The following is a 16,906-nucleotide window of genomic DNA, read 5'->3' as shown; positions in this document are numbered from 1 at the left end:
TATGGGCAATACCTGCTAGCCATGGAGTGGGCATTTTCTGGGAATCAGACAATTTTTGCCATTCGTATCGCAAGGGAAGTGAACCTTCTTTTGGTTCACATTTTAGCTTGAAATCATTTCCAATTTCTTCTGATCCATCAACAAAACATCTTGTACCTGAAGGCTTAACTGAGGAAGATAAAAAAAAAAAAGTGAAGTTTTTATAACAGAGAGAGAGAGTGTGTGTGTGTGTGTGTGTGTGTGTGTGTGTGTGTGTGTGTGTGTGTGTGTGTGTGTGTGTGTGTGTGTGTGTGTGTGTGTGTGTGTGTGTGTGTGTGTGTGTGTGTGTGTGTGTGTGTGTGTGTGTGTGTGTGTGTGTGTGTGTGTGTGTGTGTGTGTGTGTGTGTGTGTGTGTGTGTGTGTTGTGGGGCTTGAACTCTGGGCCTGGGCGCTGTCCCTCAGCTCTTCAGCTCAAGGCTAGTGTTCTACCACTTGAGCCAGAGTTCCACTTCCAGCTTTTTGGTGGCTAATTGGAGATAAAGAGTCTCATAGATTTTCCTGCGTGGGCTGCTTTGAACCAGATCCTCTGATCTCAGTCTCCTGCACTGCTAAGATTACAGGCATGAGCCACTGGCACCCCGCCAGAATAGACTTCTTAGTTACTTAAACACCACCATGATCCATGATCACCGAGACCTCATCAGTTGGTCCTTGGCTCCAAAGTGACAAAAAACAAAAGACCACAATAAAAGGTGAGAATAGCATTTTCCTCAGCTTCCCAAACACAGAACAGGTTAAGAAAGAACTTCAGCAAGCAGCCATTGCCCAAGGAGGTTTTGGCCATGTCTTGGGCACAGCTCAGTGCTCCTCCATTTTACGGGCATGTATAAGGAAATCAAGGAGAAAGAAGAGGACTGTCACTTGAGACTTAAGCAAAGAAGCTCCTCTCCCCATTTCTTATCTATTCTTCTCCAGGATCTGAGTACATGCCAAGTCATTTCTCTCTGTGCGCTGATAGCCTCACAACCAAGAGATTTATTATCACGAATGCTGGTAATGGGACAAAACAGAAATAGTATTTTACTTCTACTACTTAGGTTTCCTATAAATTATGTAGCTGGTTTTACATCTGTCTCCCCACCCTGGTTAAGTGTCCAGACTGCTTTTATTCCTTCATTACTATGAATAAAGGCAGATGGGTTTTATATCTCTGAATTCTTATATACACCACCACCTGAACTTCATGCATTACTGAATTGCAATTTAATTGTATGGTTACCAAAATAAGGAACGGCTAGAGTTGGTCATCAGGATTTGCTATACTCAGTAGAGCATCTTCAATTAAGGTTCTCAATCAAGATCTCACACTAAGTTCCTTGAGTATTAGTAGAAGCATCTAACTGCATTAGAAGCATTTAACTGCATTATTGAGTTTTGAAACAAATGTTTGTTTTTTTCAAACTAACTCTCGAAACAACTACATTAATTGGGATTGTAAATAAATTTTGAGTATTACTTTGTATAATGATTCTTCAACAAAATAAGCCTCATTTTCTTCCATTTCTTCACACTATCAATAAGCAATTACTATAACCTAGCAGTCAATGAGATGTTAAAGCAGCGTTTTATACGTGGAACCTCTATTGGTATGCGACGCTAACTTTAATCCTCATTCTACTATTGAAAATGTCCTCCTCATATACCAAACATGCCCAATAATGGGCATTTATTGAAAGTTGCTGCTTGGGAAACCCAAAGTCCTGCTGAATCCAAGGTTTCCACACTCGCTGTCCACAAAAGATTTTTATCAACATTGGTTTCCAAATGATACCTGAGCAACCCAAATGTTTTGAGAGAGAGTAGAAAGCACAAGTCATTCCATGAAAAAATCAACTACTGACTAATGACACTTGCTCATACAGGAAAAAAGAGAGCAATGAAGGAAACAGAGATGGCTGTTAAATGGTGCGTGGGTCTGGGTTTCCAGAACTTTTGGCATTTTGGTTCATGGCTACAAGGTGTACAGGTTTTGATGAATCACCTTTCATTGCCCTGTAAATATTATGACAGTAACTCAGCACTGAAGAATCATGCAGAGCCAGTGAAGCGAATGACAGCACCAGGGAACTAACGCGGGATTGGGTCACTAGAGGGCACTTCATCTCATCTTTTCCCACATTCTCTGGGAAGGATTTCCAGGCACCGTTAACAACAGATAAGCTTCATTCCAATTCCCACTTTAAGAGAAAACAATTCCGGTGGTTTCCTCAGCTCTAATGGTAACTCACTGGAAAACTGAAGAAAAAGCTACAGAAAGTAAGCTTTTGTTCCTGTTTGGTGACAGCCTGAGCAATCACTTCTAATTTACTCAATTTATCTCCTCTCCCTCCCTCCCTTCCTGGTTGGAATTCAAAGCTTATTTGGCTATGGTAATCTCCCACAGAGCTAACAAAAAAGAAAGGCTTCTCACCCAGACTGAGGGAGTGGTTCGGGGTTGGAAATTTAACTCCAGGGGCATTCCTGCTGTCTATGAGCACTATTATTTGCTTAGCATATCATGCACCCTCGCTATTGCTCAAACCTAGTTCCCCTTAAGTATGTGTGGTCTTATGCTGTAACAAAATCTCTTCCCTGGGACCTACAAATACAACCTATGCCCTGCCCCACAGGGTCCAACAAGGCAAGACCCAAAGCTTCCAGGGTACCCGCTTCACTTACTTTCTCACCAAAGGTGAACATTTTTAACTAGTACCTGATAGGTTGGAATGCTTTATGTTTACTTTTATTGGTGCCAATACCTAGACTTGAACTCAGGGTCTGGGTACTGTCCCTAAGACTCCCCTCTCTCCCTCCCTTCAAGGCTAGCTAGCACTCTTATAGATTCAGGCTAAAAATCACCAAAAGATGGTTAATTGGAGGTAAAAGTCTTACAGACTTTTCTAACCCAGCTGGCTTTGAACAGCAATCCTCAGATCTCAGCCTCCTGAATAGCTAGAATTACAGATAAGAGCCACCTGGGCCCAGCTTTAAAAAAAAAAAAAAAAAAAAAGACTGCCTTTGGTGTCCATTCCAACAGAATGGTGACTGAGCAACAAAATAACATTCCCCAAAGTGGCCACTGGCGTGCAAAAACATTCACTCTCGTGCTCCTAGTTTTTACATTTATCCATTCAACTCCTAGCCAGTTCTCTTAAACAAAAGGAAGTGGGCAAGCCTGTCCTAATTAGTTATTTCCTAAATTTTATTAAGCTATTCTAGCCATCAACATTTCATACAATAAGGAAGTCCACAGGGTCCTCTAGAACACGGCACTTTTAAGTCACTGAATAAGGAATTTTACTGTAATAAAATAAAGAAATGAGACTGTTATGTTTATCTACATGGTAGTCATTATACATTTTTGTGTGGCGTCTACAGTAAAAAGGTTTTGAAAGCATATTTGTGGTTATATAATCTTTTTATTTACTTAAGAGTGCTTGCTTGGACATAAAATCACACCTACAGAAGGATAATAAACGTGAGAGTCTGACAGTTTACCCAGCAGTTCACAGTTATTTCCTTAACTATCAGAGAGAGAGAGTGAGAGAATTAAGAGACATCTTATCCACTGTCTAAAGCCCATACTTGAAAGGATGAAAATCACTGATGTCAGGAAATTAAGTAACTACCTGATATCTAATTGCCTTCCTCCAATTGCTTCTATTCAACTCCATCTCTTCCAATCAGAACAGTCTCGCTATTCATCAGAGAAACCGTATTTATTCTTGAAATAGTGAGAGTGAAAGTGTAAAGCCTATAGAAACAATTTGGAACAGAATGGGAGGGATCTGACGGTTGAATAGTCTTATGTTGCAAAATGGTTTGAGGGTCACAGAAATAAACAAGTTCTACTCTGGGATCCAGGCTAAGGATGGTACAGAAAACTCAGACCTCTTACTTCCTGACTTTTCCACCTGCTGTTGCTATAACAAAAGAGCTGGGGCTAGATCATTTATATCTTTAAAATTCTATTTCACTTACAATTTGGGAGGTCCAAGAACATGGTGCCAGACTGCTTTGTTCTAGTGAGGAGCTCATGGTAGAAGGGAAATGGGCATTTGAAGGAGAGCAAAGGAAATGACTGCTTTGTAACAACCAGCATTCATGAGCAACAAATCACTATCACGAGGACTATATTATCCTTTCACAAGGATTCATTATCCTCTAACAATCCTCTAATTATGTATTTGTTACAGGTCTCTCCACCTTTCAAAATGTTTATATCAAGGAATTTAAGCCTCAATTATGAGATCGGATAGTGATACGCTATCTTCAAACCATAACACAGTGCTATCTTTCTATCACCAGTCAGATTATTCCCAACTCACTGAACTTCAAAAATAATTTGATCACTTATTTACCTCAGACAAACAAAAAACAAAAACAAAAATACAACATACTAGCTTTGTCTTTTATGCTATTTGAGGACTTTAGAAGTACTTCAAATGTTTAAAATTATTACTCTAAAAACCTAAACTTTTATCTTACATAAATGTTGCTGCTATACAGTACTATGAAACTACTCATCCTGTTAATAAGTAATTTAGTATTACAAATAACATAATAACAAATAACTTAGTAACAAAATAACTTACCGAGAACAGTCAGCAGAACTTTCTTATTTGCAACACCAGGAGCTTTTTTCACTTTGCACTGATAGGTGCCGATATCTGATAGTTGTAAATTTGTTATGTTTATTGATGCATCACCAGATTTGAGATCACTACTTGTGAAATGTACTCGACCTTTCAGATCTTGATAGTAGTCATCATAAATTTTGTCTCCAGAGTATAAAATAATCTAAAAGCAAAGTCAAAATAAGACAGGAGACAAATACACACAAAAAAAAAGAAAACTATCTCATTTAGGAGCTCTGGATATGTCACAATACTGCAGAATCTAAAATCAAAAGGGGAAGGACACTGTATGAAGCCCACGGCCATCTATTCATAAAATAAGAAAAAGGAAAGAATTAAGTGAGATTTGTGAGTATAGTTCCACTTTTCTATTTAAAATAGGGAAACCAAGAGCAAATATAATCACAGAATGGAGGATGCCGAGTTGTTCATTTCTATGCACTATACATTGCAACTGCCGTTGGAGCAGTATATCAATTAAGTATACCAAAAGAAGTATATACTATTCTGTTTCTCAAAAAAAGGCTTATAGTTTACCACATTATGTAATAATAAAATTAACAAATTTACATCAGGCCCTGGTGGCTCAAGCCTATAATCCTGCTACTCAGGAGGCTGAGACCTGAGGATCAGTCCAAAGCCAGCCTTGGGCAGGAAAGTCTGTGAGACTCTTATCTCCAATAAACCACCAGAAAATCGGAAGAGGCACTGTGGCTCAAGTAGTAGAGCACTAGCCTTGAGTTAAAGAGCTGAGGGACATGCCCAGGACCAGAGTTCAAGACCCATGGCTGACCAAAAAAATTAACAAATTTAAAAGAAAAAAATAAAAGCATTTTTGTGTTAAAGTTAAGTTGGAGGCACCTTGAGAATTCTTGTTCCTAGTACATCAAAATTATTAAGATAAGCCTTTTAATATGGGTCTTTAGGTTAACAAAACCTATGAATGAATCTTTGGTGACTAAATCAAAGACTACTTACTATTTCAATGAATTTTCTGAAACACTATTACAGAATTTGGTGGAAATTACTGAAGGCTAGATTAAGGAAGATAATAAATTCTGTGTTAGGGGCTGGGAAGGTGGCTCAGTGGTAGAGCGCTTGCCTTGCATGCCTGAGGCCCTGGGTTTGATTCCTCAGTACCACATAAGCAAAAAGAAAAAAAAAGCCGGAAGTGGCACTGTGGCTCAAGTGGTACAGCGCTAGGCTTGGGCTGAAGAGCTGAGGAGCAGCGGCCAGGCCCAGAGTTCAGGCCCCACGACCAGACCCCAAAAATTTTTTTTTTAATTCTGTGTTATATTTGGTTTGGAAACTGAGTTTGGTAATACGTGCTTACAATCTCGGCTACTCGAAAGTTCAGGTAGGAGGATTAAGGTCTGAGGTGGTGGGCCCAAAAATGTTAAGAGTTTATCAGAAAAACAAGCTAGAGCAAAAGGGACAAGCAGCATGATTCAAGCTGTGGAGTGCTGGCCCCATGTGTAAAAGCCGTGAGTTCAGTCCCCAGTAATTTTGTTTAAAAAACAAAAACGAAAATTGACTTGAAGCACTACAATGGTAATCTCTAACAACCCCTAAAATTAATGTTTTTCTTATTTCTTACATTGGTCACTGAAATCAAGTCAAAAAGCCTGACTATAATGTATACCTTGAAAACAATTTCTTTTCTGTTGGTAATTTAGGTGGTATAATTTGAGGAAAATGGCATAAAGGATACCTTTTGCCCGGTTTCCTATATAGAATCGCATGAGAGGGGAAACTCACACTGTCTTTCCAACTCTCATACAACCCCAGCCCTAACTAAAAACCTGAGAGAGAGAGAGAGAGAGAGAGAGAGAGAGAGAGAGAGAGAGAGAGTGTGCGCGCGCGCATATGAATTGACTATTACCAGGATACACTCAACGCTTAGTTTGCTAAGTACATATATATAAAAAGCATTTGGAAAAAAAAAAAAAAAAGCCGAGGGACCCCACAGCTGAATTCATCTGTAAACATGAGCCATTACTTCATTTGCTCAGCCTTCTTGCCCCACCCACTTCTCCACCTCAGCACTGAGAACTTTGTGCAGAGAAACTTAGTAGCTTCCTTTGAATTACACTACTGATTTAATTGGTTTTGAAGGACTCTAAGCTAGAATCTATTCTATTTTTCTTCCCCTGGGTTGTGGGTTGTGGGTTGTGGGACTGGTGTGCGACTGGTGTGCGGTCTCTAAGTTGTTTTTGCTTAAGTCTAGGACTTGTCCACTTAAGAGCCACAGCTCCACTACTGGTTTTTGAGTGGTTAATTAGAGATAAGAGTATCCAGGGACTTTTCTGCCTGGGCTGTGATCCTCAGATCTCAGCCTCCTGAGTAGCTAGCATTACAGGCATGAGCCACCAGTACCTAGCCAATCCATTCTACTTTTAATAGCTCATTTTGCAAAATACACATTACTAGCCTTTAAAAATGGGCCTGACAAGCCTGGCACTGGTGGCTCACGCCTGTAATCCTAGCTACTCAGGAGCCTGAGATCAAAGATCATGGTTCAAAGCCAGTCTGGGCAAGAAAGTCCATGAGACTCTTATCTCCAAAAAAAACACCAGAAAACCAGAAGTGGTACTGTGGCTCAAGTGGTAGAGCAGTATCCTTGAGCAGACAATCTGAAGAACGCCCAGGCCCAGAGTTCAAGATCCAGGACCAACAAAAAAAACAAGGGGGGGGGGCGGTGCAGACTGACAAATAAGCTAGGTTTACATTGTGTGTGAGTAACTAACTCCACGGATTCTTCTTCACCCCAGGGATGCATTAGAGCACTGTCCACATGTAACACCTAGCCTAAGAAAAACAGTAAGTAGTTCCCCACACACCAAGCTTTGCAGTCACACTTAGCTGCCAGCCAGATCTGTTTGACGCAATGCATGATTAATATTTTTTATATTTTGAATAAGCCCTGTTCTTCCTATTATTTTTTAAATAACTTTATATACTATATACATATCTATACATACATATGCTATGAATATATAGTACTTTGTTTATAATGGTGGTGGAGAAAGTCCTCCAAAAGATGGTACTTAGTTAATGATGAAACAAGATTCATATATAAAGCACAGTTGTTTTTTCTGATTCCCATTCTTATTAATATTTTTACATCTACTTACAAGCTGATAAAATAGCTGTGCATAGTATTTCACTGAATTCCTTTAACACCTGAGAGGTAATCAATAACCAGTCCCTATTTTACACCTTTTTTTTTACATCTTTTAAAAAAGGTGTATGTATCTAACATGAGAGGCAATAGGGGATCACCAAAGTACAGAGAACTGGATTCAAATCTCAGCTGCTAGCTGTGTGGCCACAGGCTTGTTCCTGCACATAGCTGATACCATTTCTACCTTGTCATATTCTCACTTAAGGGTGTCATTTCAAGGCTTACATAAAACACCTACAGTCGGGCTGGACTGTGTAGTGATGTTTCTGTGGCTAAGTTTCTTTCATAGCCATCTTGTGTTTGTGTGAGAACAGTCTGTGGTTTTCACACAATGGCAAAAATATATTAATACCTAACAATGTATTTCTCAGAACTTACCCACAATACTGAGTGTGGCATGGCTATCTAATTAACCAAAAACATAGTACATGCTAACTGCTGACTAAAGTGATCACAGAAGAAGGGAGATTGGATATGGACTCAGCCCAGTACTTTGATTCCAAGTCCTTAACTACTGTCTGCTAAATACAGTAAACAAGGATTCTGCCAAGAGTATTTACTGAAATTCTAAGTAAACCCTCTCTTCTGTAGAATCTCCCTTTAACCCTATCTTTCTTCTACTGTTTTAGGCCAGGTTTTTCCTTTTTTTTTTCTTTTTATACACTATATATGTGGATATACATATATTCACATATATGTGTGTGTATCTATATATGTATGTATTTATACAGACACATCTCAAAACATCCCTCAAAATATTTAACTTGTTCTTCTCCTCCTGGTCTAATTTTATTTTATTAAATGTGTCCAATGAAGCTAATAAACAACCTTGTAGATAAAATGAGGTTTTTAAAAGGCAAAAGGAGATACTCATTTTTGGAGACGGCAGTACCTGGCAAATTTTGGGGGTGGGGTGCATGTGTGTCTGCATGCACAAGCAGTTTTTGGTTTGCAAGTTTTCTACATTAAGCACTTATTACTTCGACTAGGAAAAAGTATTATAAATGTACTTTTATATCTTTAAATTAATGACATGTTAACTGTAACCCCCTCTATACCTCACCTTTATAGTAATCATTTTTTAATTAATGATTAAACATTTTATGTACTATATCTTCATGCTACAATGACTTCATTTTGTTTCTTAAGAAACTCAATGCATAGGATATTTAAGGCAAAGAGTAAGATGAATAGTATCTAATAATATATGCCTATGTTACAGTACGTGACATCTTACATTTTACAGTAACAGAATGCCTGTGTATTCTATCCAACCTTTAACATAGCATTTCCTCCCTGCCATCCATGACATAACCACACCCACTTCCGTCTTGCGCCCTCTGGACACCCAGCACAATTTCCTGACTTATAACAAACAATTTCTAATCAAGACTTTCAGTACTTTCCCAAGTTCCTCTTCTTCCCTGTAACCTTCTCTAAGGAACAGAATGACCTCTTCCCAATTGTAATCTGAAGTCAACTTATTATCCACTTCACTTCATTACCTTGGTGACCTCAACTTCCCCCGCTAGGTGATTGCCTTCCTCACAAGCCTGAGCAGTCAGATTTCTTCCTGGCTCCCTGCAGCCAGACTATGCAATGTGCTGGGTGATGGGTAGGCACAGGAGAGCTGCACGGCCATCTGCACGGTGGCCCAGCCCTTCTCACACTCACCACTTGATCCACCTGCTGATTATCGGATGGAGATAGCAGCCATTCAATGTCCAGTGGCCCCTGGTCTTCCTGGCTGAGGGTGAACTTGCAGGGCAGATAGGCTGTTTCCCCTTTAGCTTTTTCAATCTTCTGTTCAGGAGTGGTGATACTCAAGCCTCTGGTGAAATCTGGAGAAAGAAGCACACAAATGGGACTAAGCAACTGCAATGACTCCGGCACATGGCCTTGCGGCCACGCTGGGGAGCACAGTGCCGGGGGACGGGGGTAGGGAAGACCCAGAAGAATGGCGTTTCAACTCAGTCGTGCCTCTGTAAAAAATGGAATGACGCTATTAATATCATCTGCTTTTCTTTAAAACATTACGAACTTTCCAACACCACACAAAATAACTTTATGATTCACTGCGCATTTCTGTATCCCAGCAGACATTTTAAATTGCAGTTGGCTAGAATCTGCAAAAGCTCAGTTATAACCTAGAAATCACACTAATTCACACTCACTACGATGGAACGAATACATCTGCAAGTCATTTTTGATAGGGCCATGTTAATGATTTTGACACATGTTCCTGCTAAAGCTTTTTTCTTGGGGGGGGGGGGGGGAGGGGAAATGGGAGGGTCAGTCATGGGGCCTGTACTCTGGACCTGGGTGCTGTCCCTCAGCTCTTCAGCTCAAGGCTAGCGCTCTACCACTTGAGCCACAGTGCCACTTCTGGCTTTTTGTGTTTCTGTGGTGCTGAGGAATTGAACCCAGGACCTCATGCATGCAAGGCAAGCACGTTATTTCTGAGCCACCTTCCCAGCCCCCGATAAGGCTTTTTAAATTTTTAGTAAACTTGTATCATTTCTGTTGAATACTTAATTCATTTCAAGGCAATACATTGTGACAAGAAAATGAAGACAGGAAGGAAAGAAAGAAGGAAGGAAAGAAGCAAGCAAGCAAGCACTGTCAATTTATCTGAGTGATAGGCTGTATAATATTGTTTTGAGCTAATGGCAGACCCTATGTATGACCTTCATCTCATTCAAGTTTAGCGGAACTGAAAAATTCCTATTACTCCAAATTTATATTCTACCTCTTACACGGATATATACACAAATACCATTATATTCGATTTTTTTTTTTTTACAATTACCAGGACTTGAACTTAAGGAGTTTTAATCTCTCACTGGGCTTTCTTGCACAGAGCTAGTCTCCACTACTTCAGCCATGCTTCCAGACCAGCATTTTTGCTACTTAATTGAAGACTGAGTGATGCAGGCTTTTCTCTCTGGGCTGGCTTTGAACCACAATCCTCTAGGTCTTAGCCTCCTTAATAGCTGGAATGAAAGGCCCGAGCCACCAGAGCCCAGCTATTTCCAAAGCTTTTAATAGCATTTAAGAACATTTCTCGAACAGATTAAAAATGGATACAAATTTCCTCTACTTCCTCCTGTAAGTCTCCGGCTGAGCTTGTTTTGAGCAACAGAATTTAACAGGCGCTGCCGGGTGCACTAGGCCTCAAAAGCTCTGCTACACCCATCCCCTCCTCTTTTGGACCCCTCTCACTGTGAACAAATCTCAGGGAAAGAATGGATGTGTCTCTTATCCCTGTGGATAAGCCCCATCCTACTCACTTGCCTCCCCTAACCTGGAAATGTATAGGATCATGGACACAGGATTTCTTTGTGTTAAACCTCCACTTGAGTTGATTTTTACATAGCAAGATTGATGACCACTATGCAAACCCATTAATTCAGACCCATCAATGTACTAATCTCCCCAAAGCCCTTATTACTTCAGTCTCCATTTCATAGCTACATATTTAAAATAGGACTTCATATGTATTTATACCTCTGGATAAACATGTTTTTTTTTAATCATGTCTAATAAACTCAGTTCCCTGCCTTCCTCAGTTGCTAAAGACATTCTTCCTCTCCGCCCTGTAACGACCCTTCTGCCCTTGTTCACGGCACCTCATTTCACACTGCTTACACCCCACTTGGGGTTGAGCATGTACTACTACCTTGCACTGTTTTTCCTTTGCAGACTCGATGGTGAGACTATCAATTATCAGTCTTCGAGATTGGGTCACACTGCCTCAATGGTGATTAACTTTTCATCCCAGGCTCTCTCTTATATGCTTAGGACTTTTTGAAGTGCTTGTCCCATTTTACCATTAAACCATTAATTGGCACCATTACGGTTGAAAGAAACTAGAAGTAACAACTTTTTCACATAGTTCCTTGCGTGTAAAGAAAAGAACAAGACTACTGCATTATCAGTGTGACCAGTTTTAGAAATGTTGGAAGGTGAGGGGATTCATCTGCCTGAAGAAATTCCACCTTCTGAGAAGGTGGCTCAGTGGTCGAGCGCTTGCCTTGCATGCTCAAGGCCCTGGGTTCAATTCCTCAGCACCACATAACCAAAAAGAAAAAAGCCGGAAGTGGTGCTGTGGCTCAAGTGGTAGAGCGCTAGCCTTAAGGAGCTTAGTGAGAGCACACAGGCCCCAAGTTCAAGCCCCAAGAAACTGCATCTATACTAAACACAGATTCTTCCTTGCTATTCCGTTACTGTATAAGAATTGCATAGCATTCATATTACATTATAGGTAATCTAGAAATGATTTTCAAGTATATTGAAGGATGTGCTCGGTTTGCATGCAAAACATTACACCATTCTATGTAAGGAAACTGGAGCATCTGTGAGCTTGATTAGCTATAAAGAGCCTGTGGAGACCGAGGGATGACTACACTGCTTGAGAAATTTCAAAGTGATTTTTTAATGACTTTCAGTATTTCTTCTTCAAAATGGTACTTAAAACATTCAACTGCTCTTAATTGTGTTGTACTAAAAGTGAACTGACATCTCGAGATCCTACAAAAACAGTTCCTGGGTTTCCTAGCAACACTGGAAGGTATCTTCCCATAAAAGCAGTTTTTTTTCCTGCCAAGTGCTGAACTATCTAGCAGTCACCAATTGCATGAAACAAAGGCAGACGCTTGGTCCCATCCAGTGGCCCTAGAGATTCTTTCTCCACTGTCCAGTATTATTCATACAGCAAATTGATCACTTAGCTTGCAAATTGAGTACAGATTCAAAGTTGGCTTGAAGATTAAATAAAATCTTACATTTTCTTACAATGTTGTATTTATATTTATATTCCTGAGTGTGACCAAATATAAAGCAAGCGTCCAGTCACAAGAGTTGGCCGAGTCCAGTCATAAGTGCTCAGAACTGGAGTATATAAATAAACACAGTGAATCCCATCACCTACTGGCTGTGATTCAAGCCACATCTCCCAGCTTTCTGCTTGTTCTTTTTAATCTCAACTTTCTAAATCATTTGGACTTTTAAGGCTTCCCTGTTGCCCAGTCTCACTTCAAGCTGAGCATCAAAGTAACATGAATTTATCAAAGAATATTTTTCAGCCCTTAAAGGTCACCTCCTACCAAACAGCCTTAGAAGACCCATTTCTACCCAGCAAGGAGTGTTGAACTAGAGATAATGAAGGCTGCAGTTTTGACTGTAGAAAAGAGGCAGTGTTCTGAACAGACAGCATGTCTTCATTTGCTTCATTTTTCAAGTTTAAGTTATTTATTTTTAACTTGGCCAGTCTAAAGTGATCTTTTCTTTCTAGTCTTAAGATTTAAAAGCAAAAAACAAAACAACAAAAAAACTTATGGGTTTTTTTTGTTTGGGTTTTTGTTTTTTTTGTTTTTTGGGGTTTTTTTTTTTTTTTTTTTGGTCAGCCATGAGGCTTAAACTCTGGGCCTGAACGCTTGCTGTCCCTCAGCTCTTCAGCTCAAGGCTAGCACTCTACCACGTGAGCCACCACTTCCAGCTTTTTCTGAGCGTGGGTTATTGGAGATAAGTTTCATGGACTTTCCAGTCCCAGCTGGCTTTGAACTGTGATCCTCAGATCTCACCCCCTTGAGTAGTTAGGATTACAGGCGTGGGCCACCAGTGCCCAGCTGGTGTGTGTGTGGGGGTGTGTATGTGTGTGTGTTTTAAGGGGAGTAAACATGGGAAAATTTTAACTAATGTTCTCTGTGAGGAAAGTCTTAGAGAACAATGAAAAGAAAAAAAAATCTAACCATATTAAACTTTATGAGCTCAAATCACCATTTGGCAAAACTACAGTGATGACTGTTTTAAGCAAGGTATCAAAAGTTAATGCATACAAGTATAAGACAAGGGCCAGGCACCGGTGGCTCACACCGGTTTGAGGCCAGCCCAGGCTTTTAGAAAAGTCTCCATGAGACACTTATCTCCAATTAACCACTCAACAAACAGAAATGGCACTGTGGATCAAAGTGGTAGAACCCTAGCCTTGAGCAAAAGAGCTCAGGGACAGCACCCAGGTCCTGAGTTCAAGCCCTACAACTGACCAAAAGAAAATATAAGACAGGATATTTTACATGTTGTCAGAGAATCTTCTCACATTAACATATTACGGAGTGAGATGGTAACTTCACAATGCAGAATTCTAATACACACTAACTTAATTAAATGGCCGATAACCTTTATAAGAAAAGAAGGGGGCTGGGAAGGTGGCTCAGTGGTAGAGTGCTTGCCTTGCATGAATGAGGCCTTGGGTTCAATTCCTCAGCACCACATAAGCAGAAAAAGTCGGAAGTGGCACTATGGCTCAAGTGGTAGAATGTTAGCCTTGAGCTGAAGAGCTGAGGGACAGCGCCCAGACCCAGAGTCCAGGCCCCACAACTGGGGGAAAAAAAAAAAGATGGCTGTCATATGCCCTCCCCCCAACCCAAAAGATACAGAATTTATTATCCCATGGTCGTGTGTACCAAAAATTCATGATCTAACCATAAAGATATGCAAGAAGTCGGCTGCTGGTGGCTCATGTCTGTAACCCTAGTTTCTCAGAAGGCTGAAATCTGATGATAGTCAGTTCAAAGCCAGCCCCGGCAGCTGGAAGTAGAATTGTGGCTCACATGGTAGAGCATGAATCTTGAGCACAAAAGCTCAAGGACTGCTGGGCTCTGGTGGCTCACGCCTGCAATCCTAGCTACTCAGGAGGCTGAGATCTGAGGATCATGGTTCAAAGCCAGCCAGGGCAAGAGAGTCAGTGAAACTCTGATCTCCAATAAACCACCAGAAAACCGGAAGTGGCACTGTAGCTCAAGTGGCAGAGTGCTAGCCTGGAGCTGAAGAGCTGAGGTGCTGAGGTACAGCACTCAGTCCCAGAGTTCAAGCCCCACAACCAACAACAACAACAAAAAACTCAGCACCTCCTTCCCCTCATACACACGAAGATATGAAGAATCTTAAAATGTATTACTAAAAAATGACTCCAGGAAATGGAACAAGGTTTTTCTTTGTTGCTGTTTTTGGGTGTTTTTTTTTTTTTTTGTCTTGTTGTTCATCACCATGTCTTTGGGAGTGTAGGGGAGGCACAGAAATGGACTGACAAAGGGTGAACAAAGTCAGCAACGGTACTCACTGAACACTATGTTGAAAATGAACTATACAACTTGTGGGTGGGGATGAGAGGGGAAAACTGGAGAGAAGAAAGAAAGGGGTGACATTATTCAAAAAGAAATGTACACTAGGGCTGGGAATGTGGTTTAGTGGTAGAGCGTTTGCCTAGCATGCATGAAGCCCTGGGTTCGATTCCTTAGTACCACACAAACAGACAAAGCAGGCAGTGGTACTGTGGCTCAAAATGGTAGAGTGCTAACCTTGAGCAAAAGAAGCTCAGGGACAGTGCCCAGACCTTGAGTTCAAGCCTTAGGACTGGGGATTGCAGATGCAATCCAATGCTGAACTCAATACAAATTTAAACAGCATCATCTTTCACAGATAAAACTGACAGTGTTTTTTTTCCTAAACAAAAGTGAAGCTTAGCAAGAGTGTTGGAAACCATGGCAGCAAATAGACTAAATCCGTACAGCCTAGTGACCACACAGTAGAGACCTGGGCAATGTCAGCACTAACCTACTGTGAGGCCAGGACTCAAAGCCCACAGGCAGGCTCTCCCACATTCATTCTCAGTCACTAAAACTTTCTGACACAAGAAAACATCTCAACACAACCTTATTAGCCCAGGAAATTTACAATAAGGAATTCAAGCTCATCTATTTGAGACAGAGACGAACAAAATATACCAGGAAAAACTGTTCCCCTCCAGCAAAAAGATTACTAACACAAGGGCTCTGGGGTTGGTAAAAATTCATGAGTGGCCATCCCATGCAATAATGCCACCTTCAGATTTAATTCCATTCACTTGACAAAAAGAATATATAGATAGCCAGGTGATCGTGGCTCACGCCTGTAATTTTACTCAGGAGGTTGAGATCTGAGGATCTCAATTAGCCAGCCCAAGCAGGTCTGTGAGACTTAACTCCAATTAAACACCAAAGAGCCAAAAATAAAGCTGTGACTGAAGTCGTAAAGCACTACCCTTTAGCAAAAGAGTTCGGGACCAGCACCCTGAGCCCCCAGTTCAAGCCCTAATACTGACAACAACAACAAAAAAGAATGGGTGTGTGCATATTTATTTATATGTCATATATACATGAAATACATTGTGTATATATGTATATATTTATACATAATATATGCAATAATAAACACAATAATAAATAATAAACATTTAGAGACTGGGAAGATCATGGTTCAAAGACAGCCTGGGTATGAACCATGGGATCACTTTGTTGACTGAGACTCTCATCTCAATCTGTGAGCTGGGCATGGCAACTCTGCCTGTAATCATAGCTACTGAGGAGGATGGAAGCCATTTCAAGCTAGTCAATCCATAAGACCCTTACCTTCAATTAATTGCTAAAAATAAATAAATAAATAAGCTAGGGGTAGAGCACCACTAGTCTTGAGTGAAAAGGCTCACGGACAGTGAGTAGGCCCTGAGTTCAAGCCCAAAACAAGATTTTCAGACTGTGTCATGAATTGAAATTCCAAAACGCACTTATCCAAGCCCTCACTTCCATGTGACTGTACTAGAGACAAGGCTTTAATGTGAATAAAGTGAAGAGAGGTCCGAAGAGTAGAGATCTGAGCTCACAGGCCTGGCAGAGGAAGAGAAAGTCAGGCTCCAACTCACAAAGACCCAAATGAGAAGGCACCTGTCCACACACCAAAAGAAAGCCTTCACCAACAACCCTTGCTTTTGAGAAACAAGTTACCTTGTGTTTTGTTATTGCAGCAGAACAAGCTCAGGTAAGACTACCTAACATTCCTAGAACTGTTCATGTAATAAGTCTTTTGTTTGCCAGGACAAAAACTCTCATGATTTAAATGTAATCAGGAATTCACGTGACAACATGTTTATCAATCCACAGACATTCAGGAACCAAGGAGGGAATTCGTTGGATGGCTGTTGCAGGTTAAGAAGGAAATAATTTATATGCATTAAGATACAGACATGTTCGAG

General features: G+C 40.6%; 1 protein-coding gene across 2 annotated transcripts in view; it reads right to left on the bottom strand.

The window, feature by feature from the left end:
* Cxadr (CXADR Ig-like cell adhesion molecule) overlaps window positions 1–16,906 on the bottom strand; it is a 56,285-nt gene that overhangs the window by 20,496 nt on the left and 18,883 nt on the right. For both annotated transcript variants that reach the window (XM_070030496.1, XM_070030494.1), the window contains exons 2-4: window positions 9,514–9,680; window positions 4,614–4,818; window positions 13–168 (exon numbers count right to left, since the gene is read on the bottom strand). In XM_070030496.1, coding sequence (XP_069886597.1) covers window positions 13–168; window positions 4,614–4,818; window positions 9,514–9,680 — 528 coding nt within the window. The remainder of the gene's footprint in view (window positions 1–12; window positions 169–4,613; window positions 4,819–9,513; window positions 9,681–16,906) is intronic.

Source organism: Dipodomys merriami, unplaced genomic scaffold (assembly GCF_024711535.1).
Source record: "Dipodomys merriami isolate MVZ:Mamm:240054 unplaced genomic scaffold, mDipMer1.0.p SCAF_2, whole genome shotgun sequence".
Classification (NCBI taxonomy): Eukaryota; Metazoa; Chordata; class Mammalia; order Rodentia; family Heteromyidae; genus Dipodomys; species Dipodomys merriami.
This window is presented reverse-complemented; position numbering and strand designations above follow the sequence as displayed.